We start from the raw sequence: 27233 nt of genomic DNA, 5'->3' as shown, positions 1-27233 counted from the left end.
ACAAGCAATCCTGTGTATGTAACAAATATCATTAACTTTCATCCTGGACAAATCAAAAGTTGAAAATTAACTTTACTGTTCTGCCCCCTTCTGGATCTTTGTGTGCAGCATTGATCATTTTCAGGTGTACAAAGGAGCAACATTTGCTATCGATATTTCTAAAGGGTGCCCCTAAAGTCTGGACATGTAGACAAAAATATTCTTTTTTTTTTTGATTTTTTCCCAAACGATTTAATTTTAAATATTCTAGAAAAAAATCTTTATTTTTATGAATTAAATTAAACTGTTTAACGTATGTCAATGGTGTCCAAAGTCCACCCCTGGGGCCATTTGTGACCTGCAACTTGTTTTTTGTTGACCCGTGGCATATTTAAAAAAAAAAAAAACTACAACAAAACAAGACACACACGAACCTAAAAAAGATCAACTTTGCCTGCATCAAAACATTACGATGGATGATGAGGGCCACACTGAAAAGGGGACAGTAAAAACAAACAAACAACAAAACCAAAAAAATAAACATTGACATTGATTGATTGATGTATTCAAGAATCTAAATAAAACTGCAAATTAAAACCCTTTACAAGAACAACATTAAAGCCAGTAATCCTGTCAATTCTGATATTTCACTTTGAAAAAACAAAAAAATATATCACAGAATAATATATTAGCAAGTATACAGTATTTATATGCTATTTGGATAAACTATATTAATTAAAAATACATATAATATTGGACTGTATTGTGTAAGTAGTCAACTATATTTACCTTTAGCATGTTTTATAAACACAAAAAGTGAAAAATATGAAAAAGGCATCCTTTAATTGTATTGTGTGCGGCCCTTGGTGGAACAAGTTCGGACACCCCTGATGTATGCATATTATATGTTCAGACATGAGGGACACCCTGTACATAAATATCAATTACTCTTTAATAATGCTAGTAAAATATTACATCCAAATGAATAACTGATTTTTATTTATTTTTCTGTATTCAAAATGAGCACCAATTAAGCAGGTTTTCTATTGTTTGAGGGCATGTGAAGCGATCACAAACAAACAAACAAACAAAAAAGAAGCCGATTTGCATCCAGATGAAACTCCATGTGGACAAGCATGGGATATTTTGTTTGTACATTTTTTTAATACACGGTAAAAAAGGTATTAATGTACAGGGCTGTAAACAAAAAGGCATGTTTAAAATGAGACATCACAAAAAAACAGGTTAATCTCAGGAGGTGAGGGCTGCTTTATGGGAGAACGTTTTTGTTTTTTTTTCAATAATAATAATAATAATAATAACAACAACAACAACAACAACAACAACGCCGTCAGCCTCCCCTCCAGTCAGCATCCAACATGACAAACAGAACATTGAAACGCACAAAAAGAGACTATTTACAAGCACACGTTTTTCTCTCAAAACCATGTCTAAGCTAAGGTGGCCAACAACAACACGACGCGACACAATGCGACGAGCCACAGCGCAGCAACACAGGATGTAGTGTGCACGTGGTGGATGCAAGTGTATGTGTGTGTGTGTGTGTGTGTGTGTGTGTATGTGTAACAGTGGCAGCAACTGGGTATGAAAAGTTGAAAAAGTTCTATGTCCATAATTCATTCCATACGTCACTTCATCGCTCTTCATCGCCCGCTGGCTCATCTTCTTCGCCCAGCGGCTTTCTTACGACCCTGAACCACAAAACAGCTCGTTAGCACTCCCATGTGTTTGAAACGTCGAGTCAACAGCGCCACCGTTTCGTTTGAGCAACTCCAAGCGTAGCCCGGCAATAAAAATACACAAAAACCAAGCAAACGTAATCAAATAAAATGAGAATATACTACTAATAATTAAAAATACAATTTAATATACTAAGTTTGCTCATACTGGAATTGTGCTTCACATCAGTAAATGTTCTAAAGCAGCTATAAATACACAAAAATGTAATGGTGCAATGTGGCCTACGCATCCATAAACTCTGAATAAATCATGCAATTATATGAAAGCAGCATTTTATTCTGAGATGTTTTTTTTTTTTTTTTTATTCTTTTTGCATACCTTTGGTGTAGGCTCATCCTCCTGCTCTTCCTCTTCTTGCTCCTCTTCATCCTCAGAGTCTTCTTTAGCGGCGGCTGACTTGGACCGTCCTCCACGCCTGAAATTAAACACTCATTTAAACGACATGTTTTTTGTTTTTACTACACCAGCAATGATAAATACACTGCATGGACACCCAGTGGGAGAAATAAGTAAGTTGAGTCACAAAGATATGAACAGTACACACTTTGTATGGTAGCTTTATTGTAACAAAGAGACAGAGAGCAAAAAAAAAACTAACAAAAAAACCCCAACCCCTTCAGTACTGGCCATTTTAGATTATTTTGAAAGATTAGACTCCCATCTTTCATCAGAACAATAAGTTTATTTCTACTTTTTTCCTTTCTTTAGTAATCAGCAGTAGAACATGGGTAAGTTTCAGTTCTCAACTCGAAAAGGGAGAAAACCAGCTTTTTGTGAAAATATATATCAAGCATATCAAGCATATAAAATACATATCAAGCATACCTTTGACACAAATATTTTTGCTTTTGTGACAGCTCAAATATCTGAACAACTATACCACAACATAAATAACATAAAAAAGGGGTTGTTTTACATGAAAATAATTTATTTACAAATATAACACCATGAGCTGTTTACAACGTTCACACTTGGAACTGAACTATGTGTGCGCTTGTGCATGCGTTAAAATTTCCCTACAATGCGTAACCTTCTGCACACTACACTCCTCCATGCTCTCACTTCCTCCTCCCCGTCATGCGCGATTGTTCTGTCCACATGATCTCCGCCGAGCTATTATCAAATGCACTTCTGCTACCTTGTGGTTGTTTTTATGGCTTAAAATTGTTCTGAAGTGAAATCCATTAGAGGAGAGTTGCATCATCACCTCTCTTTTTGCCTCTTGCACAAAAAAAAAGTAAAAAAACATATAAATACATTGTTGAGATCGGGATTATAAAAACTTATAAATACATCTTTGTTATTGAATGAGTTAAATCGAAGGAAATAAGTATTTGATCCCCTACCATTTCTGACCCCCCACAGACCAGTTATGTGCCCATGAAGCACACAAATTAGCCCTGTCCCTTTAAGAAAGTACTCCTAATCTCAACTCATTATGTGGATAAAAGGCACCTGTTACAGAAACAACCTTCTCCACCACCATGGTCAAGACCCAAGAGCTGTCAAAGGACTTCATAGACAAGAGACCTGCACAAAACAGGAATGGACTAGAAGACAATCAACAAGAATCACCACCCTCGCTCTGGAGCTCCGTGCAAGACTTCACCTGGTGGGTTTAGGATGATCGTGAAAAAGGTGAGGGAGCAGCTCCCAATGACAAGGGAGGAGCTGGTTCATGATGTCAAGGGAGTTGGGCGCACAGTCAGCAAGAAAAGAATTAGTAAGACACTTGGCTGTAATGTACTGAGATCCTGCAGTGCCCGCAAGGTCCCCCTGCTCAAGAAGACACATGTACAGACTAAGAATGGGCCAGTTAACTGTTTCAACGTATACCACGGTATGAAAAAGTCACGGTTTCAAAACCATGAAATTTGTCTCTTATACCGTTCTTGTGGTACGAGGGAAAGTGTAGGTCCAGTGCGGCAAATACGAGGAAATACTTATACACGTTCCGTGTTATTTCTCGCAGTCGGACCTGGGCTTCGCTGTGTTGAAACCACAGGCATGTGCTGTGTTGCCAGAAGTCGGTTGGGCTTAGATAGAACCGGCGGTAGTTGCCTCATTTAGCATTGAGCAGCGCCAGTTGTGCTGTTGTTGCCGTTGTCGGTCGACATACAGTATTGCTCATGTGGAGGGTCACCAAATGTGGAGATGTGATTTAGAACGAGACAGGAGTGGGGGATAAGTGGTATAAACCGTTTACTCTCCACTGAACAAGCAACAACCACTTAACGTCTCAGTTGCCAACAACAATCACATGACCCGGTAATGGAAGTTTGTGGAAAGGCGCGACCTGCATATTCACCAATAAGAGATAATAACGCAACATTATGGTTTAAAAAAATACATATATTTATGTTGTGACCTTGAGCCACTTGATTGCATTTATTAGAATTTTGCTTTGTTTTTGTTTTACTAAGAAAATATTTGTGTTGTGACTTGAGTTGCGGGATGAGCCACAGTAGGCTGCATTTTGTTTATTTAGAAAGGATTCAGTTATTTTTGTTATTGATTTTAAATACATACATTATGTTCAATTCAATCGTGTTCTATTATATGGTTTAAAAATTACTGTTTTGACTTGACTTTTTCTCTTTTCAAAGTAACGCATCTTAGAGCTTCGAGGGAAAGGCTTCTTGAGACGTCATCTGTACTTCTGTCTGTACGTCTCAAGAAGCCTTTCCCTCGATGGACAACTCCTGTACAACTGAGAGCCTACACAGACGCATCTTAAAGCTGTACTTGTAATAACGTGAAATCGTGACACCGTGATATTTTTGCCCAAGGCTATCATACCGTCAGAATCTAATACCAGCCCATGCCTAGAGCAGACCCGTCTGGACTTTTGACATGAAAACACCTGAATGACTCACACAAGGCCGGGGAGAATGTGATGTGGTCACATGACACTAAAATGGAGCTCTTTGCATGTATCAAGTGGACTGGCCACGATTGGAGGCAGAGAAATTATGAATAGAGTCCAACAGCATCCCTACTGTCAAACGTGGAGGTGGAAACATTCTGCTTGGGGGATGTTTTTTTCTGACCAAAAACCCTCCTGAGATGTGTACAACCCTGGTGAGTAACCTGAAGAAACATCTGACCTCTGTGCTTGCCAGCAAGACTTTCTACACCATCTAATAAGTCGCACTTTCAAATATTTATTTCCCTCAATCAAATACAAATGAATTTAGAACCTTTATTTAATATAATTTTTTTCTGGATTTCTGTTAGAACAAAGCTACCATAAAACTCAGACTGTTCAAATCTTTTAAGAGGGTAAATTAGACAATCAGCAGGGGATCAAATACTCATTTTCCCTACTGTAAGTATTGGAAATCAAAAACAACGTGTCTTGCTAAGAGGAAAGTAGACATGTTTGTTCCTTGTCATACATACACGATGTGGACCAAAGTGTCTTACGTTGTTGGCTTCTTGGCGGGCGGCTGAGCTGACTTGGGTGGTCGTCCTCTCCTCTTCTGTGGTGTGGACTCTGATACAGAGTCAGCGCTGCCGAGTAGACAAACACAATGCAAATATGTTGCCAACTTCCCGAGGGAAGAAGAAGTAGTGACGTATCAATCCTCACCCTTGTGATCGTCGGGGCGTGCGAGCCTGGCGTCCTCCTTTGGTTTTCACCTCAATATTTTCACTGCTCACGTCTTCGTCTTCCTCCTCGTCCGCCTCCTCCTCTGCTCTCTCCTCCTCCTCTTCCTCCTCGTCATCCTCTGGAGGAGGCGCCGCCTTCTTTCGCCCCCTCTTCCCTTTGGCGGGTGTGTCCTGATTGGCCGCCATGGACTTTGGGGGCCGACCCCTGCGTCCCTTTTTGGGCGGGCTGTTCTGCTCGTCCTCAGGTCGGTTGTCTTCGTCCCACTGGTCCTCGGACTCTGCGGTGGTGTTGGCAGCCACTGCCTTCTTACGGCCACGTTTGGGCTTGTTGTCCGTGTCGTCGCTAGCCGTGACGCCGCGTTTACGTCCACGGGGCTTTTCGCTCTCCTGCAAGAAGGAAAAAGTGTTCAACGGGCATATCTAATAGGAATATAGTTCAGCTGCTGTCATGTGGTCAAGCTCAAAGTCTTTGTCCTACATGGCTGGAGTTCTGAAACTCTTGGCTACGCCTGTCAAGATACCGGTAATCAATTAATCGCACGATAACTAAAAACAAACTCAAAGAAATTTGGCGGTAAAATGCCTCTTGGGGAGCGTGAATGGAAGCTAGCTGGGTTAGCTTAGTTTAGCAGAGCATGCTAGTGCGGCTGTGTGTGTGCAACTCAGGCTCTATGAATGTGTTTAACAGCGTGTTGTCTTTTACCGCTTGCTAATGTAAGTGAGATGGTTTACAATACCCGCAGTTTTGTTTGTTCTTCAAATGCCGTATTAAATTAAAGCTTTTTAACATGCTAAGCCTGCAAGATATTTTCCATGGCAGGTTTCACACATGGTTTCACACGGCAGACATGTTTGTTTTTGTTTTGGTACATCTGCGTGGTGTGATGGAAAGTGGGAGGAGGACGCTACCCAAGTGTGTTCAAGGACTTCCGAACAAATTATGGCATCTCAACATTCAACATTTATTATTAAGAAGCATTGATATGCATATATTGTTGAGAAGCATATTATCAGTGAAGCATATAAAAATAAACATGCACAAATTCTGGGCTGGGATATGCACACTGTATGTTTTGCCTGTATTGTCATGTATTTAAAAATTATAGATTGAGGGTGAATGATAGGGTGAATTTTATTTCCAAAGAAAAAATAAATTAGAACTTTCATTTTTGACAAAATCCATGAATTTGTGTGGTTGAAAATGGTGAATCGCGAATGTGCGGGAATCCACTGTACTGGCCAAATGTGGAATCCAGCCATGGCCTACCTTGTCAGTGCTGTCTGCTCGCTTCCTGCTGAAGTCTTCATTTTCACTGTGGTCCATTTCTGTACTGTCGAGCCTGAGCGGCCAAAAAAATAAAACAATAAAGATTTTGCTGTCACACGGTGTTTGGCTGCAGGTTAGTGGGCACCTACTGTACCTGGTCTTGCCACGTTGTGGAGAGCCGGGGTTGGACGAGGAGTCGTCGTTGCTGGCCGTCTCCATGCGGGAAGCTTTGTTCTGGATCTGCTTGCCGGCGGACGCCAGCGGCTTGTTGACGGCGCCCAGGACATTGGCTGACTTGGGCTGAATGGACAGTTTGATCTTATGACAACGACAGACAAGCTGGACTTCATTTGAGGTTTGAGGACACTCACCTTTCCTGGCACAAAGAAGGACTTCATCTCGGGCGGAAGATAATTTTTTGTGTTGCTGAAATTCTGAAACAAACATTTATTTATTTATTTTTATCTGTGCTGTTTTCTTGTACAACATGTAGATTATACTTGAAAATTTAGTCATGGTGACAACCTTGTCAGGCTTGGTGAAGAAGCTGGAGGGCAGCACAGGGTCTTTGGGGGACTCCAGGCTGTAGGTGGTGCTCTTGGACATGATGATGTGCATGGCGACGTCACACACAGTGTACAGTTTCTGTGGAAAGAAGGCGTGTGTGTGTGTGTGTGTGTTTGGTCAGCTGTGCACAGTCAATGTGGGGACGTGATAATGGAGGTGCGCCCTGTACCTCGTTGGTTTTGGTGTCGCCGGGCGCCTGAGCGTCTTTCGTCTGTTTGATGTTCTCCACCATTTTCCTGATGAAGGCGTGGCTGTTGTTTTCATTCTTGGCCATGATGATCTCCAGGACGAACCACAGAGCTCTAACAAAGAGGCGCCATTTAGAACATGACCAAATATGGTGATGGGTGGAGCTTTGGTTCTGCACCACTCACTCTTTGATGTCCTTGAGCTGGTCGATGTCCTGCACTTTGACATAGTCAGGGTCATGTGCCAGCAGGTGAATTGTGTACGGCACCACGTACTCCGGCAGCAGTGAGAACAGCTTGTCTGTTTACGACAACAAACATCAGTCATATTCCAGATTGTTCCATCAATGACATCAGTGCCATAATCATCTTGTAGTATTTTCGTACCACTGATGGCGGCATGCTGCTTGAGGTACTCGCGCCGTATGTTGACATTCTTCACCAAGCACTGGCGCGCATGTGCCCGCCTCTCCTTGACCGGGTCCTTGGCACACAGAGCGAACACGGCCATGTATTCCAGAGGCAGGCGCAGGCGGCAAAGGCCCCGATGGAGCTTCTGGGAGAAACACTGACGCACCTGGTAACATTCATCCTAAAAGACACAAAAAAGTCATGGTGATGAGTGCCACAGGCAAACAGAAGAATGTAGATTTAGCTTGTCAAAATAAGACTTACGTTGATGACGAGCGCACACAACTGATACTGCTCCAGAGTGATGATTTTATGATAACACGGCTCCTGGGCCAGCTTCAAGAGGGCGCAGGCGGCCGCTAGTCGTAACCTGGACATGTCTGGTTTGCTGGGAATCGATCACAAATAATTAAAAACAGCAAACAAGCAGCAGCCTGACTTGTGCACACTACTACCACACTACTTTTTTAAAATTCTTGCATCTAACAAGCACACTACTGTTTCAAATAGCACGCAAAAGTGTCGCATAAACTCACACACTTAACAGTAAATGAACTATGTAATCAAGTAAACATTTACCCCATCCTGCCTTGCTCAGTGAGATCTCCATCACTGTGCAGAATAGCAGTCAACATGCGCAGTGTGGAGTTGCCTGACTTGCTCTGGTTGTTCTTCACTCCCAGCAACCACCTCACCATCAGCTTGATGCCCTGGATCTGCACCGTGGATGAGAATTGATTGCAAATGAATTAAGACTAATTGGTTTACATCATACGTCTTTTACAATGTCCACCTTGAAGAACACACACTCACCTTTGCCATGGTCTCAGGAGAAACTTCATCATCAGGGACCCAAAGTTTGGTCGTCTTCTTGCCTGGAATCTACCAACACAAACAATATTTATATGCTAGGTTTTATTTAATATTGCTAACTCCTGAAAATAATTAATGTGCACTAAATCAGTGATTCTCAACTGGTGGGTCTCAGACCCATTTTCAGTGGGTCACAGGTCTTTGGTCCTTGGCACAAAAAAAAAAAAAAAAAAACAAAAAAAAAAACCCAAAAACAATGCAACAACCCGATGTCTGTGAATGCGCCTCGCTCTTGTCTGTGCTATTCCCTTGCTACATCGCCACGATGTGCGCGCCATGTTTTTGGGCAACTTTGTCAAGCTTGAGCAGAAAAGGATGTATTTGGGGAAAAAACACATTGAGAAATTTGAGAATTTCCGCAATTTGGTCAGCACTTGTCATTAAGGGGTGATGCTGGGTCCTGCAGCCAAACCAGTTGAAAACCACTGCATGAAATGACATCAGTACCCTGTCGTTCATGAGCAGATCTTTCACTATGAAGTTGGCCACCAGCGACTTGAGAGGAGCAGCAAACTGTTCTGGGGCCAACTGGGCCAAGTGACCCAAGGTGGTCAGAGGGGTGATAAGCTGCTCCAGATTGGCCGGGTCCAGACCTTTGTGTAGAGGCTATACACACACACACACAAACACACACGCGCACAAACATGCACACATAAACAAACAGCGATGGTGAGCAAGGACAACAAACAAAGCAAAGACTGACCTCAAAGATCTGAGCAAAGTGTGTGTCTCTGTTGGTGAACATTGCGTTGATGCAATGGATGGAGTACTTGGCCTGACGAGGAGGGCCACGCTTGGCTTTGGCCTGCAGTACTGGCAGCAAAACTCTAGAAGGAGCAACAAAAAGCGGAGGCCGTTACAAAGCTTCCTGCAGGATTCAGGGTGTACTCACAATAAGACATTAACGCCACGATGGTCCTGGGTGTGTTCCCCTCTCCTGGCCTACGCTCACACTTAGCATTCGTGCCATGGCCAGTTTGCTTGTCTCATCACTTCTACTCTGCTATTTTACTGCAATTTCTATGGCTTTGTGGATTATTTACACCCTTATCGCACATGATTCTGAGTATTTTGTGTGGCTGTCAATTACTTGAATCAAATACATCTTTATTACGCACACAAATGTGGCCACGAGTGAGCGAGCTTGCTGTGGGTTTTGACTTATGGATTATTTTGAGTTATATGTATTTTATTTATATTATGAACTGTGTCTGTTATCATTAAAAACCTGTGAGGAGTGATCGCATACCTGTTTTTATATGACTCGGCCCTGATTCACCTCTTCCAATTGTGCCAAAGGAGGGGAAATGGGCTGTGCCTGGGCATGAATCAGTGTGCTCGCACTCACCAGCAGTGCTTTAGGTGTTAAAGGGGTCCTATCCTGTTCATTTGACGGACTTTTAAAATGATTCTAGATCCAAGTGGGGCATTATAGTACATTTCTTTTCATAAAATACTCCATAAATCTCAAGTTGTGCACAGGGTAAATCAGCATACTTCTCCTTTTGGCGAAAACACTCAGATTCCACATTCTGCTCCCTGATCACGCCTATTGTGCTGCGACTGGTCGACTGTCAGCTGCCCCCCCCCTCCCGTGCCAACACTCAGAGCTGCATAGAGACATGCCTTGCTCAAGCTGGTATGTGCTAATGGTTATCAGCAAACAGTAAAGAGGAATTGGATATTGGATAGAATTGGAATCCGGCATGGAACTGTGCTTTGCTCAAGACAGCTGTCTGAAGTGGCGAGTGCAGAGTAGCAGTGACCGTGAGGTAGGTCTTTAGCTCCCCTAAAAACAAAAAATCTTCCCATTGCTGCCTTACTCCAGTTCAGATACACAAGTCTTACACCAAAAAAACAAACAAAAGTCTGGATGCCATTCTGAAGCAAAAGCTACCAATGGTCCTAAGCAGCCATTACCGCTGGATACTTGCATACATACATACAAAAAGTCGTGACGTGACAAATCTACAAAAGCTCATGGAAATCTGGCGACATTCTCGTACTTGACCACTCATGAGATTTAAAAGTGGCATAAAACTTAAAAGGCCACACGGTGGCCGAGTGGTTAGCATGTTGGCCACACAGTCAGGAGATCGGGAAGATCCGAGTTGGGCATCTCTGTGTGGAGTTGGCATGTTCTCCCCGTACGTGCGTGGGTTTTCTCCAGGTACTCTGGTTTGCTCCCACATTACAAAAACATGCATGTTTGGGTAATTGGCGACTCTAAATTGTCCATAGGTATGAATGTGAGTGTGAATGGTTGTCTGTCTATATGTGCCCTGCGATTGGCTGGCGATCAGACCAGCGTGTACCCCGCCTCTCGCACAAAGTCAGCTGAGATAGGCTCCAGCATACCCGTGTCCCCGGTGGGGATAAGCTGTATACAAAATGGAAGGATGGATAAAAATGAAAGCAGGGATAACACACACCAAGCTCATGATACGGTATTTCCACATCATGTATTACAAGAGTACATTTTAAACTTACACATAAGTCTGAAACATTGTAAAAGTAGGGTAGAGCCCCTTTAAGTAGACCCGAGCAGATGCTAAGTTCCAAATGTGATTTCAGGTTTTATAATGCACAAATCTCCCTTAAAAATTGGAAAAAAAAAAAAAAAAAAAAAATCTAATCACGACACGTACGATTTGATGTGAGGGAAACTCTCCTCCATCTTGCTCCCTGTGTTCTTGAAGATCTGCAGAGCAGCCTCGGCCACCTTCTCGTCATCCATCTTCAAGCAGCCCAGCAGAGACTCGAATGTCTCGGCAGAGTGGAAGGACACCGGGTGTGTGAACGACAACACCTGAGAAGAATGACAACACAATTGCTTCAGGCTCAGTACTTTATATTAGATTTATATGAACTGTTCATGAGTTTTACGTTAATATGTTATGTGCAGAGGGTGTAGTATGTCAATGAAAGACACAAGCTGAGTTTTACCTTCAGCAGTTCCAATCCTGCTCGGATGGCACTGTCTGTGGGAACACCCTCCTCGTCGTCGTCAGCTGTTCCTTCAATGGATTTGTTCACCTGTTTTATCAGAGCACTTAACACAAGACCACAGACAAAGAAAAGCCTCACGTCACATGCGGAAGATGTGTGAGTTGCAGTTGTCACATATGCAAACATAGACACTACCTGATGGACTCTGTGTCGATGTGTACGGGAGCGATTCTCTCTAGGAGGAACTTGACCATCTCCAAGAAAGGATTGCTGGGCTGTTTGGGGCTGCCGAGCTTTTTAGTGATGTCACGCTGCACGGCAGGTTACAAAAACACAATCAAGAATCAAATCAGTGTGAATGGGTTACCATGACCAACAGGGTTCAAGTGTGAATGGAGCCCGACTCACCACGCAGACCTCTGCCTGCTTACAGGAACACGAGGGGCTGACCAAAGTCTCCAGCTGGTCTCTGATTCGTTCATCATCCTCCAGGACCTGAGCCAACTTCTTGACAAAGTCCTGGGCCTTTCCCGGGTCCGGGAGGTTCCCTGACACACACACACACACACACACACAGGTTAATTTTAGGTTTACGTAAGATTTTAGGCCCAATGTGTTAATACACCAAAAATAAAACAAACAAAAATACACAAACATGGATGTTTGAATTCAACAGAAGGTTCCTTACTTGTGATGACCATGACTTTGGCAAAAACGGCCTTACTGGATGATTCAGACTGTAAACACAATAAAAGCAAACATATTATTAAATCATCAGCTTCTCTTCTTCAGTTCTTGTGGTGATCAGGTACCTTGGGTTTTTTGACAAGGTCCAGCAGATCTTTGACATGATGCCTCAGCAGATTTTGACACTTCCACATCTCATTGAGAGCTCTGCAAGGAAAATATAAAGAGGAAATCATCAAAACTTTTTAACCCCTAAACCTTTGTAATATACACATGTTTTGTAGTATCATTGTCAAATTTGAAATGGGATCACGTAAGAACTCAAGCTTGGCCTGATTGTGTTTTCCAATCCATACCACATTTTCCCCCAAGGCAATCCTTTTTCAGTGTATTCAAACTCATCTTTCTCAATGCCAGGAGAACTTAGACCGAGTCTGTCTTTGGCATATAGTTTTCTTCAAATGACCAAAAATGTGTTGTAGGGGCTAAAAGGAGTGACACAGTTGAAGTGTAAAGAAGACTTACTTGACAGCATTTGTGTCCAAGGTGGCATAGAGGTAGTAGAGACACTTCATCCTCTCTGCCGTCTCCAGGTTGTGAGGAACCATATATTGGGCAAACACCCGCTCCACCAGCAGCCTAGGTAACACGCAAGAGCAGTCACGAGGGTAAAAATGTCTGTTTCTTGCTCCTGGTGATTTACTGACACCAAGTCTGCAGAAGAGACGTGCACACACCTGTCGTCAATACTGTTCTGGTAGTAGATGTGCAGCAGCTTATCTTTGATCCATGAAATCTGCTTGGAGGCCTCACGCCCCCCCTCGCCCTGCAGCGAGTACTTCCTGTAGATGGACGCCAGGCCCATCATGGCCTCCTTGCGCACACGCCACTGATGGGAAGACGCAAAGGTGGACAAGGTCAACGATGGAGACGCATCAGATCGTCAGGAAATGCTGCCACACTGATGGATGTATTACTGCTGATGAACAGTACGTGCAACATCTTTCTTACTCTCTTGTCCAACGTCCGCTCTTTGACAAAATTGAGCAAGGCGTCGTTGACGAGAGACAAGTCCTTCTTGGCAGCTGTTACGATGGAAACGATGACATCGTGGCGAATGGCCTCCTCTGGGTCATGTGACCTGACCCTCAGGTATTCTGGATAGGAAGATACAGTAAATTGTAAATGTGACCATGTAAAGACAGAACCATGTCATGTAAATAAAGCTATTTATTTTGTGTAATAAAAGAACAATGTATAGACCGGTTACTGTTGTGATCTGGTGCTGTACAGGAAATACAATTTAACTTAAATAAAATAACATTAACTTTACGTTCTTGGGATAATATAATGGTAGGGGAAACACTATGTACGTCAGGCACCTGTCAGGTCTTTGGCCAGGTCTGGATGATTCATGAGACAATGGCTGGCAAACTTGACACACTCCAGTCTGATGGGAACGTGTATGTCATTAAACCTTCAAAAGACAGCAAAGTGTTCACATTAGAAATCACATTTAGGCAATTATATTCTCTCTTCCCATTTCAATTTCACGGCCCTCATCAGCAGCACAGTGGCACTGATACATTGACTATCTACCTGCCCAGGTAGCAGTGCCACAGCGGTTTATTCTGCGCCGCCAACTCTGAGTCCTTGGCTCCAAACATCTTGGCCAGCAGCTTAACGACTTGCAGCCTCTCGTCATTATCATTACTCTGCAGAGAGGAAGACCAAGAGAGAGAGAGAGGGACAGAATGAGATTCCTTCACATCAGAATTTTGGCAACATCCCAGTGCTTCAACAAGCTGCACCACACTGTGACAGGATGGAGAGGGGGGGGGACGAGCAGTTATTGCAGCTATTATTTTTGAGGAGAGGACAACGATTTACAGCTCCTTGATAAGTGTGCTTTATCAAACCCGATGCCTTTGAGACACTGCAGACAACATTAGGCTGTCTGCTTTATCCCTTTAATGGGAATCAGGAAGCTGCAAACACGGCAGGTTACAAAAACAGAATCCACACACAAACCAGTGTGAACATACATGCACATGTGCAGCAGCGCCAACTGTAATACAATCGCTTCTCTACTGTTACGATTGGGGTGCACACATGCACACGGTCGCCGATAAACACATGCACACGCAGCGTTCCAGACTGTATTGGGATTACTCCTCTGCATTATATTTACATTTCACAAACATTCATATAGGAAGCAACAGCTCCTTCTCACAATAGTAAACCAAATTGGCATGCTGTGGTGTAAATAAGAGAAAAATGTAAGCCTGTTTAGTTTGTTGAATAAAAGGACAAGGTATAGGCCTGTTCTTTCTGAAAGGGTCACAACCTGCATGAAAGTTTACAAATGTAAAGCAGAGAAAAGTCTTTTACCTTGAGCTTGAACTCCAGCTGAGGCAGCACAGAGAGCAGCAGGTGACTGTCGATGTTGTAGAGCTCCAGGATTAGGTCGAACACGTGCTCGGACAAGTCGCTGACTGACGTCTTCCCCAGCATCAGGACCTGGTTGAAGAACTGATGACGGAGGTATGGACTGTTAGTATGAGACATGTCCTGGTGATGTGTTGTCATCCACATGCTAAACACAAGCACTTACATTGGTGATGTAAGGTTCAATAGCCTGAGCGGTCCTCTTCAGCAGAGCTTTGGCCAGGTCGTATGCTTGCTTGTTCAAATTCTACACAGGAATAACAGACGGTCAACATAAGTATGAAGAGAGTGGAAGGAAAAGTCAGTTGTTATTTTTCCCCATCAGGAGGCTTCTAACATGACCAGATGTGACTTTAATGCAGTGTTGTCCCAGGTGTGTTTATATATATATATATATATATATATATATATATATATATATATATATATATATATATATATATATATATATATATACACACACACACACACACACATACACACACACACAAAATTGACTAACAAAAAACCCCCAAAACAAATTAGCCAGAAATGTATTAATTTTTTTAAATTGTAGCTTATAAAAGTTTTAAAAAGTCATCCATCATCTATATATTTGACTTTTTGTCCAAAAAATTACATTAGCCAGAAATGTTAATTTTCGTTAAATAAAAACTGTAGACTATAACATTTGACACCCCCCCAAAATACACACACAAACAAATATATAATTTGGATAATCAGGAAATGTATTAATTAATTACAAGTTTGGACTTTAAATTTTAGCCCCACATCCTTTAAATTTTCAGTATGCGGCCCTAGCTGGAAAAAGCGCTGCAACACCACTATTCACCTGCAGGGAGCTCACTAAATTACAGTGCATGGAACTTACACAAGTTTCATGACTGATACCTTTTTGTGTATTTTGTGTGCGATTGTGTGTTCGGTATTACCTTGTGTGCTGGCACCAAGTTGACCAAGACAGTGTCCAGCAGCTCCTGGGAAACTGTGTCTCCCTCGCAGACGATGGAGCTCATCAGGTCCACCATGTGCATGTGCACCTTCTGGTTGTGGCCGTTGCTGTGACAATAACAGTGTGGAAAGTCAACAATCAAGCTGGCCTTCAAGGATAATTACACAAAGAAAAAAAAAGGTCCAATTTCTTACTTGATGACCTGGAAGAGAGTTCTGTAAAGTTGGGTGAAGATCTCGTTGCTGTCTTCAAGCTCAAAGCAGATGTTGTAGGACTTGACCCAAGCAATGTTCTTAACAGAGGACAAACAAGGAACATTTACACATTTTCCTATCATATCAAACGCGATCATTAAAGCTAACACACCTCAAGCAGGTAGAAGTATCTGTTGAACTGTGCACTTTTTGTGTCCTCCAGACCTTTGAGCTGTCTGGTGATAAACATGAAAATGTCCTACAGAGGAAACAGACACACAAGCATGACACCAATACTAACTCAGGTGATCTTCAGGTATAAAACAGCATTGGTTCAGGTGTAGTAGAGGGACTCTTCTGTACACAAGCAGATGAAGGTACCTTGAGCTTATCAGGGGAGGTGTACGGCGCTTCTGGAGCGTAAATCCGGAATATGTCGGCCAGGCAGCACGCCACCAGCAGGCGCACGTCTTTGTCGGGATGCTTTAGGAAGAAGTCTGAGGCCAGATGGAGAGCCAGGTTCAGGTAGAGCTCCTTCTCCTCCTCAGAGTCCTGGTCCATGTCCATGAAGGTCTTCACCACCATCTGACACAATGACAGTTCAAGTCAGTAAAACTGGAGGTGTAAGGAGACGCGAGGACAGCAGGACTCACCTTGAGCCTGCGGACCATTTCCTCCTTGGAGATCTTGTCCGCGATCTCCTTGATCCCCGGGGGGTAGGTGACCTTCCCGTCCGTGGCTCGAGCTTTAGAGTGAGCCATCCTCTGTAGCTCTTCACTACCTGGACGAAGACCACGACAGGAGAGATTTAAAACAGGAAGCAAAGCAGTGACGGAGCTCCACGAGTGAGCACATGAAGATTGGACAAGAAAAAAGCCTGCAGACGTCTGTGAGATTCTAGTTTATATAGTATGTCACACGCTGTCTGCCATCTGCCCTGAACAGTGTAAACCGGGATTCATCCGTGAAGAGAACACCTCTCCAACGTGCCAGACACCATCGAATGTGAGCATTTGCCCACTCAAGTCGGTTACGACGACGAAATGGAATCAGGTCGAGACCCCAATAAGGACGACAAGCATGCAGATAAGCTTCCCTGAGACGTTTTCTGACAGTTTGTGCAGAAATTCTTTGGTTATGCAAACAGATTGTTTCAGTTCCGAGTGTCTGGTCTCATCTTGCTGGATGTGGAGGTCGTGGCCTGGTGTGGTTGCACGTGGTCTGCGGTTGTGAGGCTGGTTGGATGTACATTCAATACACGAGCAACAGCTCTGGTTGACATTCCTGCTGTCAGCATGCCAACTGCACGCTCCCTAAAATCTTGCGACATCTGTGGCATTGTGCTGTGTGACAAAACTGCACATTTTAGAGTGGCCTTTTATTGTGGGCAGTCTAAGGCAAACCGGTGCACTAATCATGGTGTCTAATCAGCATCTTGATATGGCACACCTGTGAGGTGGGATGGATTATCTCAGCAAAGGAGAAGCGCTCACTATCACAGATTTAAAAAGATTTGTGAACAATATTTGAGAGAAATGGTGATGTTGTGTATGTGGAAAAAGTTTTAGATCTTTGAGTTCATCTAAAAAAAAATGGGAGCAAAAACAAAAGTGTTGCGTTTATATTGTTGTTGAGTGCATGTTGTGCAATTTAAGTCATTCACTTGTTTGGGCTCATTGCAAAAGTCATCACAAAACAAAGACTTAAGGGCGCTTCAATGAAAACATCTTTGCAGAAGCGCTGTTTTCTTTCACTCAGATGGTTTGTTTGGATATTTCTGCACTTAACTTAGCTGTCAGTGCGCACACAAACACAAACATGAGGCAACGTGGCACACAGTTTGTGTGCTGTGTGCACCATCAGATGTCAGGGGTAGCTTAGCACCCCTTCTCAGTGTGCACACGAACAACAACACAAAGTTGAATGTAGAAAGTTGAAATCAAACATGGATGGTGACAAACTGTCACACCAACGTGTGTGTGACGTGTTGAAAGTGCAGAGTGACACTGTTTGGTCAAATGTGTCTTATTTGATATATAAAACACCATATGACTGTACGAGTATTAAAGATTAGGAGAATTCTTATGACCATAAGATGCTAAAAATATACATCTTTCAAATCTGACAGGAATATGATGATGATGATGATGATGATGCCATAATGGCTTGTTTGATGCCTATGTGACATGCATCATATAAGCTAGGTGGTTGTGCAGAGCGTACATTTAGTAGACAACAAAAGACACTACTCAAATGATTGTAACAGGACCAGAGAGACTGGTAGGTAACAACTACTGTTGATTCTGAGATATGACTACAAGCAAATACTGATATATACTAAGCACTGAATAGCGTTTAGACTGATTAGTATTTTGATGCTATTCCTTTGATTCAAAGTTTACAACCTAACCTAACATACAGTATAAATAAAAGGTATATACAGTGCCTGACAAAGGTCTTGCTATAGGAGCAATAAATAAGTTCATTTTAAGATGCTCATTTGGATTCAGAAATTGCTTATATGAAAAGGCAAATGCCTCTAGATTATGCTTATTACAGCAAAATAAAGCCTTGTAGCATTCATTGAATTTTATCATTTAATTAGGACAGAAAGGTCAGATTGTGCTTGGGCAAAAGTCTTGTCGCATACCAAAATAAAGGTTACATCTACCAACATATTTCCCATTGGAAAGAACCAGCAGGAAAAGTAAAGTGCACCAGTTGCAGCATGTATAAAATTAACATACGTCAGCATATTCTGAGTAACCAACATCAACAAAATCTGCCATTATTCACAAATAAATAATAGACTTCTGAATACAAACAAAAATCCTGAGCTTAGAATCTCTGACAAAATAATATATTTGCTGTATAGCGCAGTCAAAAACAGCTTTCATACAAAATATAGATTTCTGTACCAGAGGCTCTCATACAAGAATAATGCTTGCAGACGTCAGTATATTATGCATTACCAAAAAAACCCTGCAGTGCCTGTGAAATAAAGTTGCGATGGAACGTTGGTTGCAAAGTGCACAACAAAGCACGAAAGCCCTGCTTCTGAACCGAATACGGCCACAAATCCTTTGCAATAAAAGTTGCGATTGACTTTGTGATTCGCTTCGCCTTTTCCGAGTTGGGTGGAAAAGCTGGCTGTCTTTTCTCTTGCATCGGGTGGAAACGTGCTATGTGGTTTCTGATATTTGTCGTGTTTCCAAAATATTTTAAGCTTGTATGGCAAAGCTTGCATATTCCATGCTCTTGTGCAGCTCATTTTTACCTTTAACTACGTGAAAGCCAAAGTGCCTAATATCTAGGGGTGTAACGATTCATTCACTACATCGATGCATCGATTTGTGTTCAGCAAGTTTCCATTCCGGAAGAGACAATATCGATCTAACATTGTTTAAAAGTTAATCAATCGATTGAATCAATACTAGGAAATAACATTGGATTTAAGCATGGCAGGCTTTATATGGACATGTGTAGGTTTTGTTTATAGCACTTTTAATAAAGACGTTAAACATTACTCGTGTAACAGTTTGATTTGGCATAAGTTGATTACTCATGCTTAGAGTGAGGCGCACAGATGACGTCATGTAAAAGGTGACTTTTGTGGTTACCAAGCGTTACAGTCTGGTTGGCACATGTGCAGTTGAATAAACAGAGCAGACACGTCCTCACCAAAGAGCTACAAGTTTTGTCCTGTAAAGAGTGACTTTATAGATGCCTTACACCTCGGGCGCTACACTCGATGCAGTCCGCCTGTGATGTCACCACCACGCTTTATGCTGGATTTATACTTGTATACTTTATATAGTGTTCAAACGCTTGGATCGGAGCTTCACGACAAGATAAAAAGTATGTAGGATATAACTTCACTTTAATATCCATCTGCAGATAAAATCTGTTAAAAAAAACATTAAAATCTAATGGTGGGAAATACAGTATGTTAATTTTGCCCCGGAATTACTGTGTACATGCAATTTCTTGTGTGGCGTGCATAGTGAGGCCTACATGAAATGACACTTTCATTTTCTTCCCTGGACTTCTTGATTATAAAAAAAAATGTAAATGGCTACTCTGACTCTGAAAAATATGTCAAAGCCTAAGTTATTATATATTTTGTAGTACGGTTGCACTTCGTCCATGGGACGATCACAGCTTTTGCCTTGACTCAATGTTAAAGCAATGGGAACCAAAGGGACTATTTCAGGGTATGAAATTTGCTCCAACTTCTTTAATACTTGGGATAGAGAAGTCAATGAGATATCAAATTAAAGTTCAAATACTGTTTTATCAGAAATAATCAAAAACTTGATTTAATTCATTCATTGTTAATTTAAACCTGAAGTATTGGTTGCACTTTATTCTAATCAAATGTGAATGCATTTGCCTTTAATTGTTGTTTGTTTATATGCGTAATTAATTTATACCTGATTCCCTTACAAAAAACGAGAATCTAGGAAACTTCACCTGCACTGTCCAGTATCCAAGTATTTATTTCACAGACTGGTTGAATTTTTGGCTAAAAAGTTACTGAATCGTTTCGGATTGTATCGTTGTAAATGAACCAACACCATCCATGAATCGTATCGCCAACCACGATAGTCTAGATCAGGGGTGTCAAACTCGTGCCACCGAGGGCCAAGACACTGCAGGTTTTATCTCCAACCAGTTTCTCCAGCAGGTGATTTAATTGATGAGCTCCTTCCCTCAAATTGAAGGTGCTGATCATTAAAATCACCTGCTTTAGTAACTAGCTGGTAAGAAAACCTGCAGCGTCTCGGCCCTCCATGGCACGAGTTTGACACCCCTGGTCTAGATAGATGGCCACTCTCTCTCTCTGCCAAGACACTTTGTCGCATTTATGGCCTCTTGCATTTATACTGCTTTTACACTGGTGCACATAAAACTCCACGGTCAGGAGGCTTGCAGTCTGACTAAAATAAAACCACTTTATGCACTATATTCAAAGGCCAAACTGAAAAGTGACACACACTAACACATCACATGGATGTTACAAAAAACAAATGGACATGGGTGCTACACAAAACAATCAAAGAAAAAAGTTTTCACATTTTCTGAATAGTTCAGTTAACAAGCTAAATCAAACAATTTGGGGTGCAACAATTCCTCAAATAATTCTAGTACCTTGATTGAAAAAAATAATCGAGGATGTTCTTCTGCCTCAAGGAATTGCTTACATCACCGACGCGCTTACGTCACGCACGCAGAGGACAAAGAAGGAAGCGGATGGTGCGGGAAGATTGAAGAGGCGAGAGAATGCGACAAGGCAACAAACGAGAATGAAAAAAAATGTAAAAAAGACAGAAAATGTGGCTAAACAGCAAGTTGAACGCCGTGACGTGTATCCGTTGGAGCGGAAGATCCGAGGTAAAATCAAGGTAGCGCAATTAGTGAGATTAAGGTTAATGTACCTTACTAACATAACGTTAGCCGTGGGGTGGGCCAGCTTTCGCTTAATTATGACTACTGTTAAATTTGTGTCAGTTTATTACAATGGTAACGTGACTTCATACAGGGCTTATTTCATCTTCAGCATATACGCAACCTCTAGCAAGCAACACTGACCGGGCCAAAGCAGTAACAGATGCTATTGGAGTTTTTATAGCCACGAGATTACGTCCATATTCAGTTGTTAAGAGCGCTGGCTTTAATTACAGTCATGGAAAAAATGATTAGACCACCCTTGTTTCTTCAGTTTCTTGTTCATTTTAATGCCTGATACAACTAAAGGTACCTTTGTTTGGACAAATATAATAATGACAACAAAAATAGCTCATTACAGTTACATTTTTGGCAGTACAATGCTGTAGCTATTAATGTTAGAATTTCAACGATTTTGGTTATTATCAAGAAAGCCATGGAAGTTTCTAGGTTTCAGCTCTTAAATGAAACTCTTTATGATACTCATCATTATATTTGTACCGTTAGTTGTACCAGGCATTAAAATGGATCAATAAACGGAAGAAACAAGGGTAGTCTAATCATTTTTTCCATGACTGTATATGATTAAAGTTCTTGAACCTTGCTATGGAATACCATCTTGTCCTCACTTTAGCCAGAAAGTTACACCAGCACTTTGTGAAAAAGCTAACACATGCGTAACAGAGGGCTATTTAACTGCCTGTCCATTACATTTCACCACAGTGCATGAACAATTGTTTAAATACAACAGTTTTTAATTGTATTTTTTCATTATTGTTGTATTTTAAAAAAAAAAGATTAAATATTGTTAGTTTATTTGAAATATCACCCAAATGGGTCGCTTTTATTTATTTTTAAAAAAAAAGTTATTTTTGCATTTTTTTTTTTAAATACAGCATTTTAAGTCATTTTTTCTTCCTTTTCTGTACCGAAAATTAACCGAAACAAGCACTTTAAGAAAGTAAACCAAACCAAAATGACATTTTGGCGTACCGCTACACCCCTACACAATGTGAATTTCAGAAATAAAATGGTTGATTATCTAAAGTAAACAAATTGGTCGTTCACTATTTAGTGGAAATACTTTGTGTATTTATAATTGCACTTTAACCAAGCAAAAATGTTTGTTACGATTACTCGATTAATCGAAAAAAAATTCAGTAGAATACTCGATTACTAAAACATTGACAGCTGCAGCTCTGCATACAATTACTGCCATTTTACTCAAGGACTCACGTCAAGATGACAGCCAAAACTTCCTACTTGCTCTCGCCGTCCTCCAGCGAGCCTCGCCAGCCAGGCTAGCAAAGTGAACTACCCCTGGCCTGCATTCATGAACCTACTTTTCTTTTGACTTGTCTGTATTATAGAGTGAGAAAGCGTGCCATTATTTTTTACTTAATTATTTTCTTTCTATTAAGAAGGTCCCCCGGTCTACTGTCCTTCTGGGACCTCCCATGAAGAAGGCCAGAAAGACCATTAGGAGTTTCTTTAAAGCAGAAAAGGGAGTCTTAATAATAATAATGCTAATTAGAGATGCTTGATTGGCTTTCTGACCGATATCCGACACTGTCCAGCAATTCAGTACCGATACGGATACAGGCCATGAAAACATGATGCTTCTTTTAGTACGATTGTGTGATGCATTTCACAAATAATCTCGGTTTGTGCAAAAGACAAATAGTCGTCCCTCGTTTATCGCAGTTAATTGGTTCCAGACCAGACCGTGATGAGTGAAGTAGAATTAAATATTAATAAACAGAAAATCTTTGTAGTTATGGCATAGGAAACTTGTTTCCGATCTTCTAAATATGTTTTTTAACATTAGAGCGCTCTAGATTTGACATAACACCCTTATAATCACCTTTACACTTGTATTACGTAGGGGTGTAACAATACGTGTATCTGTATCGAACCGTTCAATACACATGCGTACCGAACAGTCACGCCTGTATCCAACAATACGCAGTTTTATATTTATTTTATCAACTTCTGATACCGCTCTGTGCTGAAAGCTCAGTATATCTGCGATCGACTACTCTGGCTTAGGTTGCACTGTCCGCCTCCCACATTCATACCATGCTGAAAATGTTGAAAAATGAGAAAAATGTTGGCAATTTCAATAAAATTCAAATTAAAAAAGGCAAGGTAATTTATTTTTTGTATAAAAAAAAATATCGTAACTGTAACAAACGTATCGAACTGAACCGTGATTTTTGTGTATCGTTGCACCCCTAGTATTACGCAATATAGTGGATATAATCAAAGAAAATAAGACATATTAGACATAAATAATATAAGACTCGCACATTAGCAGTTCCTTTTTTCTGGACAACGTACTTCCTGCGGTGGCTATTGTCTCATCAGTGTAGTAATGCCGGCTTTAAATTGCTTTACACTTGTTTTATCCAATATAGTAGAGATAATAAGAGTAAAGAGATCATTTAAGATGGAAATAAAACTCGTGCTCGTGGGTATGTGTCACAGTAAATGTGTTCCTTAGCGGACTTTAGTGGCAGGCGGACAGATGTGTGGGGGACACGAAGTAACTTCAGAGGTTCAGAGTTGCGTTTATATACAAATATGATTCGATATCCAACTTATGCTCGTGACTCAAGTTTTTTGCAGAATAGCGCAGCACCAACGGATACAGTCACAAATGCTAGTGAGAAGTTTCACGAATGAGTGCGTCGTTACCTCGCAGTCTTCACTCTTCATATTAGCATGACATTTTGGGCAATTATGTGCGAACACTCTGGGGAAATATCTCAGCTTTAACGAGCAGAATTACGAGGAGTCTCCGTTCTCTGAACCCCAATAGAACCTTGACACAGACCATGGTTGGCTTTTGAGGAGAGAGAAATTAAGAGAGGAGCAGCAGCTGCTTGTGATGTGTGCACTAAAAAGACATGACAGCGTAAAAAAGGCTTGAGTACTGTTACTTATTTAATAATTAAGCCACCACCACATTTCAAGTGCAGTATTGACAGCCATTCATCACCTACTCATGTCAAGTTGACAGCTACAAGACAGCTGTCACTAGACCAGGGATGTCCACATTTTTTCCACCGAGGGCTGAATACAAAAAAGTCAAAAGGATGCAAGGGCCACTTTGATATTTGTATATATTTTTGTTTTATTTTGTAAAAAGGTACAGTACTACAGACAAAGCTGTGTTATTAATTGTTAATAGTGTTAACATCCACGCCTTTTCTCTTCACATATGCCATTAGTTCTATTTTTCCCATTTTATATATATATCCCCCCACCCCCCCACTACATGCTGCGGCCCAATAGAAAACGAGCCGCAGGCCACCAATGTCCAAAGTACGATCTTGGGGGGGGGGGCCGCATTACGGTCTAAGTAAAGAATGAAGAAACAACAACTACAAAAAACTGTTAGTATATTAATTTTAACTATTAAGTATCCACGCTCCAACTGCTTATTAATATACGAATTATTGAATGATTTGCATTTTACATAAAAAAGTGGACTTGTGTTGCTTTTGTTCATAAAAGCATGCAACTTGGCAGTGTTGTGCACTGCCAGTGTGGTTATTACTACAACTACTACAGTACTACTACAGCAACATCTCCAGCAGGGTAGAGAAGCAATGCACATGTGCACAAAACACAAACTCTCATGCGTTGCCGTGTGTTTACGGAAGTAAATATTCCTTGATTTGTGCTCTCCTTGCAGCATTTGTGACAATTTCAAGGTTTTTGTTCAACCAGAGTCAACATTTGATTAACCAAATTATTTTCAAAGGGAGATTATGGAGGAAGAGGGCAAGACTTTTGGCTTTGGCAGTTCATTGGGAACTTGCTGCGACATCTGCTCCGAGGAGCACGTGGGCGAATGCCAGAACCAGGAGCCCTGGGACACTGACGCGGGCCGCGACAGTTTTAAAAAATAATTTTCAGATGACAGTGAGTACCTTTGCCCAAGTCTCATCAAAACACGCCTTTCCAAGACATATACTGTAGGTTGGTTATATGCGCCCTAAGCATTCAGGCCGCAGTAGCATGGGTCGTGTTTGTCAAAGTCTGAATTATACTGTTCACACTGACATGAAAAATAAGATATAGGTCACATTTGAAGAAAAAAAAAGTAAATCAGACTTGACCTGCAGAGTGAACATATTGTGCAAAGCATTAGCTTGGCTAATTAGCACCATGACAGGCCCCTCTGCTCAGGGGTCGCTGTACCTACCAGCCTGCATCCGGACTCAGCACACCTTCCCACAGCTTGAGCCATAGCCTGGTGGAAGGGGAGTAACATCATCCACGCACTCAGCCTCAAGGAAGCATATCCAGTATAGTCTCGCTTGCTGAACAAGTTTATTCTGTGATTGCTTTCCTTGTGGAGACTGTGCCTTGTTCAAAACAGTAACTCCACCTAGTGTTTAAACTAAGAAATACAAAACAGTTATGTACTGCATAGTATGTGCGGGCCATAGCCATATTATATTTTTAGACAATGTGGGCCAGTTAAAAATGGATGGCGGGCATCATTTTGCCTGCGGGATGTAGTTTGGACACCACTGCATTTGACACTTAATAAGATGCTTCCAAAGACTCCACACTCCTCAGACTTGAAGTTGACATAGGCGGTCGTTGACATAACCGAAACAAGCCATAGCTTGCACATTAACTTTGTCCCGAGACATAAGGAAAATGGCTGATAATCAAGACGTTTGTTGACATGGTTTTCCTCCATTTGTGCATATTTTGATTTTGATTTTTCGGGTTCCACTGTAGTTGCTCATCCATTCATTTTTACTACAGATGTTTACATTATGGACGTACGGTTGGTCACATGTGCACAAGACATTCATACGCCCTTGTTAAGTGAATGAACAACTAAATGTGACTCTAGCACGAATAACACCGCGACATGCTTATTTAAGTAGCTCATAATCATCACAGTGAAAAGCGGATCGTTTGTAGCTTCAAAACAGCCGCCATTAAGTTTGAACGCTTTCCCTCGAAAAATGAGCGAACATGATTAATTTATTATTAAAACGCGTTATAAATCACGTGTTTGGTATGCTGCTCGTTGCAATGGTGCAGTAGCAGAGAAGATGGTTAATCTTGACGGTAGCTAATCCGGAGAGCAGTAGTAGCTAGCTAGCCAGCGGCTAGGCGGCTAAGTGCAGCTCGGGGCTGCCGCGGAGCTAATGCTGCTAGCCGAGTGATGACAGGGCGGACGGCGAGGAACAAAACACCCCGCTGGATGACCGTTACATTGCCCTAAATAGTACCCACAGCGGCCATTTAAACACCCGGAGGCACAGTGTGCACATGCTACCGGGGACACAGAATGTGGCGTCGCCCGCTACTACGTGACGAGTTAACGTATAGTCCCAAGGAAGGACCAGGTCAGCCAGCGAAGAGGCTCGGACACGGCAGCCGAGCAAGGCGGGCTGCATACCGCCTTAAGCAGCGCATGAAGGCTGGCTCCTTAACGAGCATAACCCCCATCCTCCTCTCGCCGCCGCTCACAAATACATCTTAGCCGCGGCGCCTGCATGTTTTGCTGCACCGTAATTCAAATATACTCGCTAATGTGTGCATTTCTTTACCTGTTTGTGATGAATTGTGATGAACAGTGTCCTCCGCAGCGCTTGTCCCCTCCTGCCTCCAAAATGGCGCCAATACGTGAACGTTGACGGCAGTACAGAGCCTCCTGGAGGCGCTCAGAGGAAGTGCATGTTTGTAGCCGGCACATTGTGGAACCTTCAAAGACGCTGTGTTTGTGCGGAAACGGAATTGTTTGCATGATGCTGTTCATTCTTCAATAATACTAACCAATGTGTGGCAATCATGCACGACTTTAATCTTAAAAGCCGTGCTGGAAGCATAAATGACATAAAGAAATATAAAATAAAACATGC

At 41.8% G+C, this 27233-nt stretch overlaps 1 protein-coding gene across 1 annotated transcript; it reads right to left on the bottom strand.

The window, feature by feature from the left end:
• Positions 1 to 9: 9 nt before the first annotated feature.
• pds5b (PDS5 cohesin associated factor B) lies at positions 10 to 27009 on the bottom strand. The gene is made up of 35 exons (XM_054755360.1): positions 26922 to 27009; positions 16542 to 16669; positions 16270 to 16473; positions 16061 to 16147; positions 15889 to 15986; positions 15675 to 15801; positions 14909 to 14989; positions 14686 to 14826; positions 13894 to 14009; positions 13677 to 13771; positions 13306 to 13451; positions 13032 to 13183; positions 12820 to 12933; positions 12420 to 12501; positions 12296 to 12344; positions 12016 to 12155; positions 11803 to 11918; positions 11605 to 11710; positions 11307 to 11467; positions 9362 to 9485; positions 9106 to 9264; positions 8599 to 8667; positions 8365 to 8501; positions 8050 to 8173; positions 7762 to 7966; positions 7561 to 7675; positions 7356 to 7488; positions 7145 to 7264; positions 6991 to 7053; positions 6774 to 6919; positions 6620 to 6692; positions 5333 to 5739; positions 5167 to 5253; positions 2059 to 2155; positions 10 to 1691 (listed from the first exon to the last, which is right to left on the bottom strand). The coding sequence occupies exons 2-35, from the start codon at positions 16647 to 16649 to the stop codon at positions 1659 to 1661; spliced, it is 4215 nt and encodes a 1404-aa protein (XP_054611335.1). The 5' UTR covers positions 16650 to 16669; positions 26922 to 27009; the 3' UTR covers positions 10 to 1658.
• Positions 27010 to 27233: the final 224 nt, after the last annotated feature.

The sequence above is a fragment of the Dunckerocampus dactyliophorus genome, chromosome 16 (genome assembly GCF_027744805.1).
Source record: "Dunckerocampus dactyliophorus isolate RoL2022-P2 chromosome 16, RoL_Ddac_1.1, whole genome shotgun sequence".
NCBI lineage: Eukaryota > Metazoa > Chordata > Actinopteri > Syngnathiformes > Syngnathidae > Dunckerocampus > Dunckerocampus dactyliophorus.
Note: the sequence above shows the minus strand (reverse complement) of the source record. Positions and strands in the feature narration are given on the sequence as shown.

Excerpts from the sequence above, each read along its gene's own strand:
- pds5b (XM_054755360.1), bottom strand. The coding sequence starts at position 16,649 with ATGGCTCACTCTAAAGCTCGAGCCACGGACGGGAAGGTCACCTACCCC. Across the intron at positions 13,772-13,893 it reads TGGCACTGCTACCTGGGCAG|GTTTAATGACATACACGTTC; the intron begins GTAGATAGTCAA and ends TGTCTTTTGAAG. Across the intron at positions 5,740-6,619 it reads GAGCAGACAGCACTGACAAG|GAGAGCGAAAAGCCCCGTGG; the intron begins GTAGGCCATGGC and ends TCCTTCTTGCAG.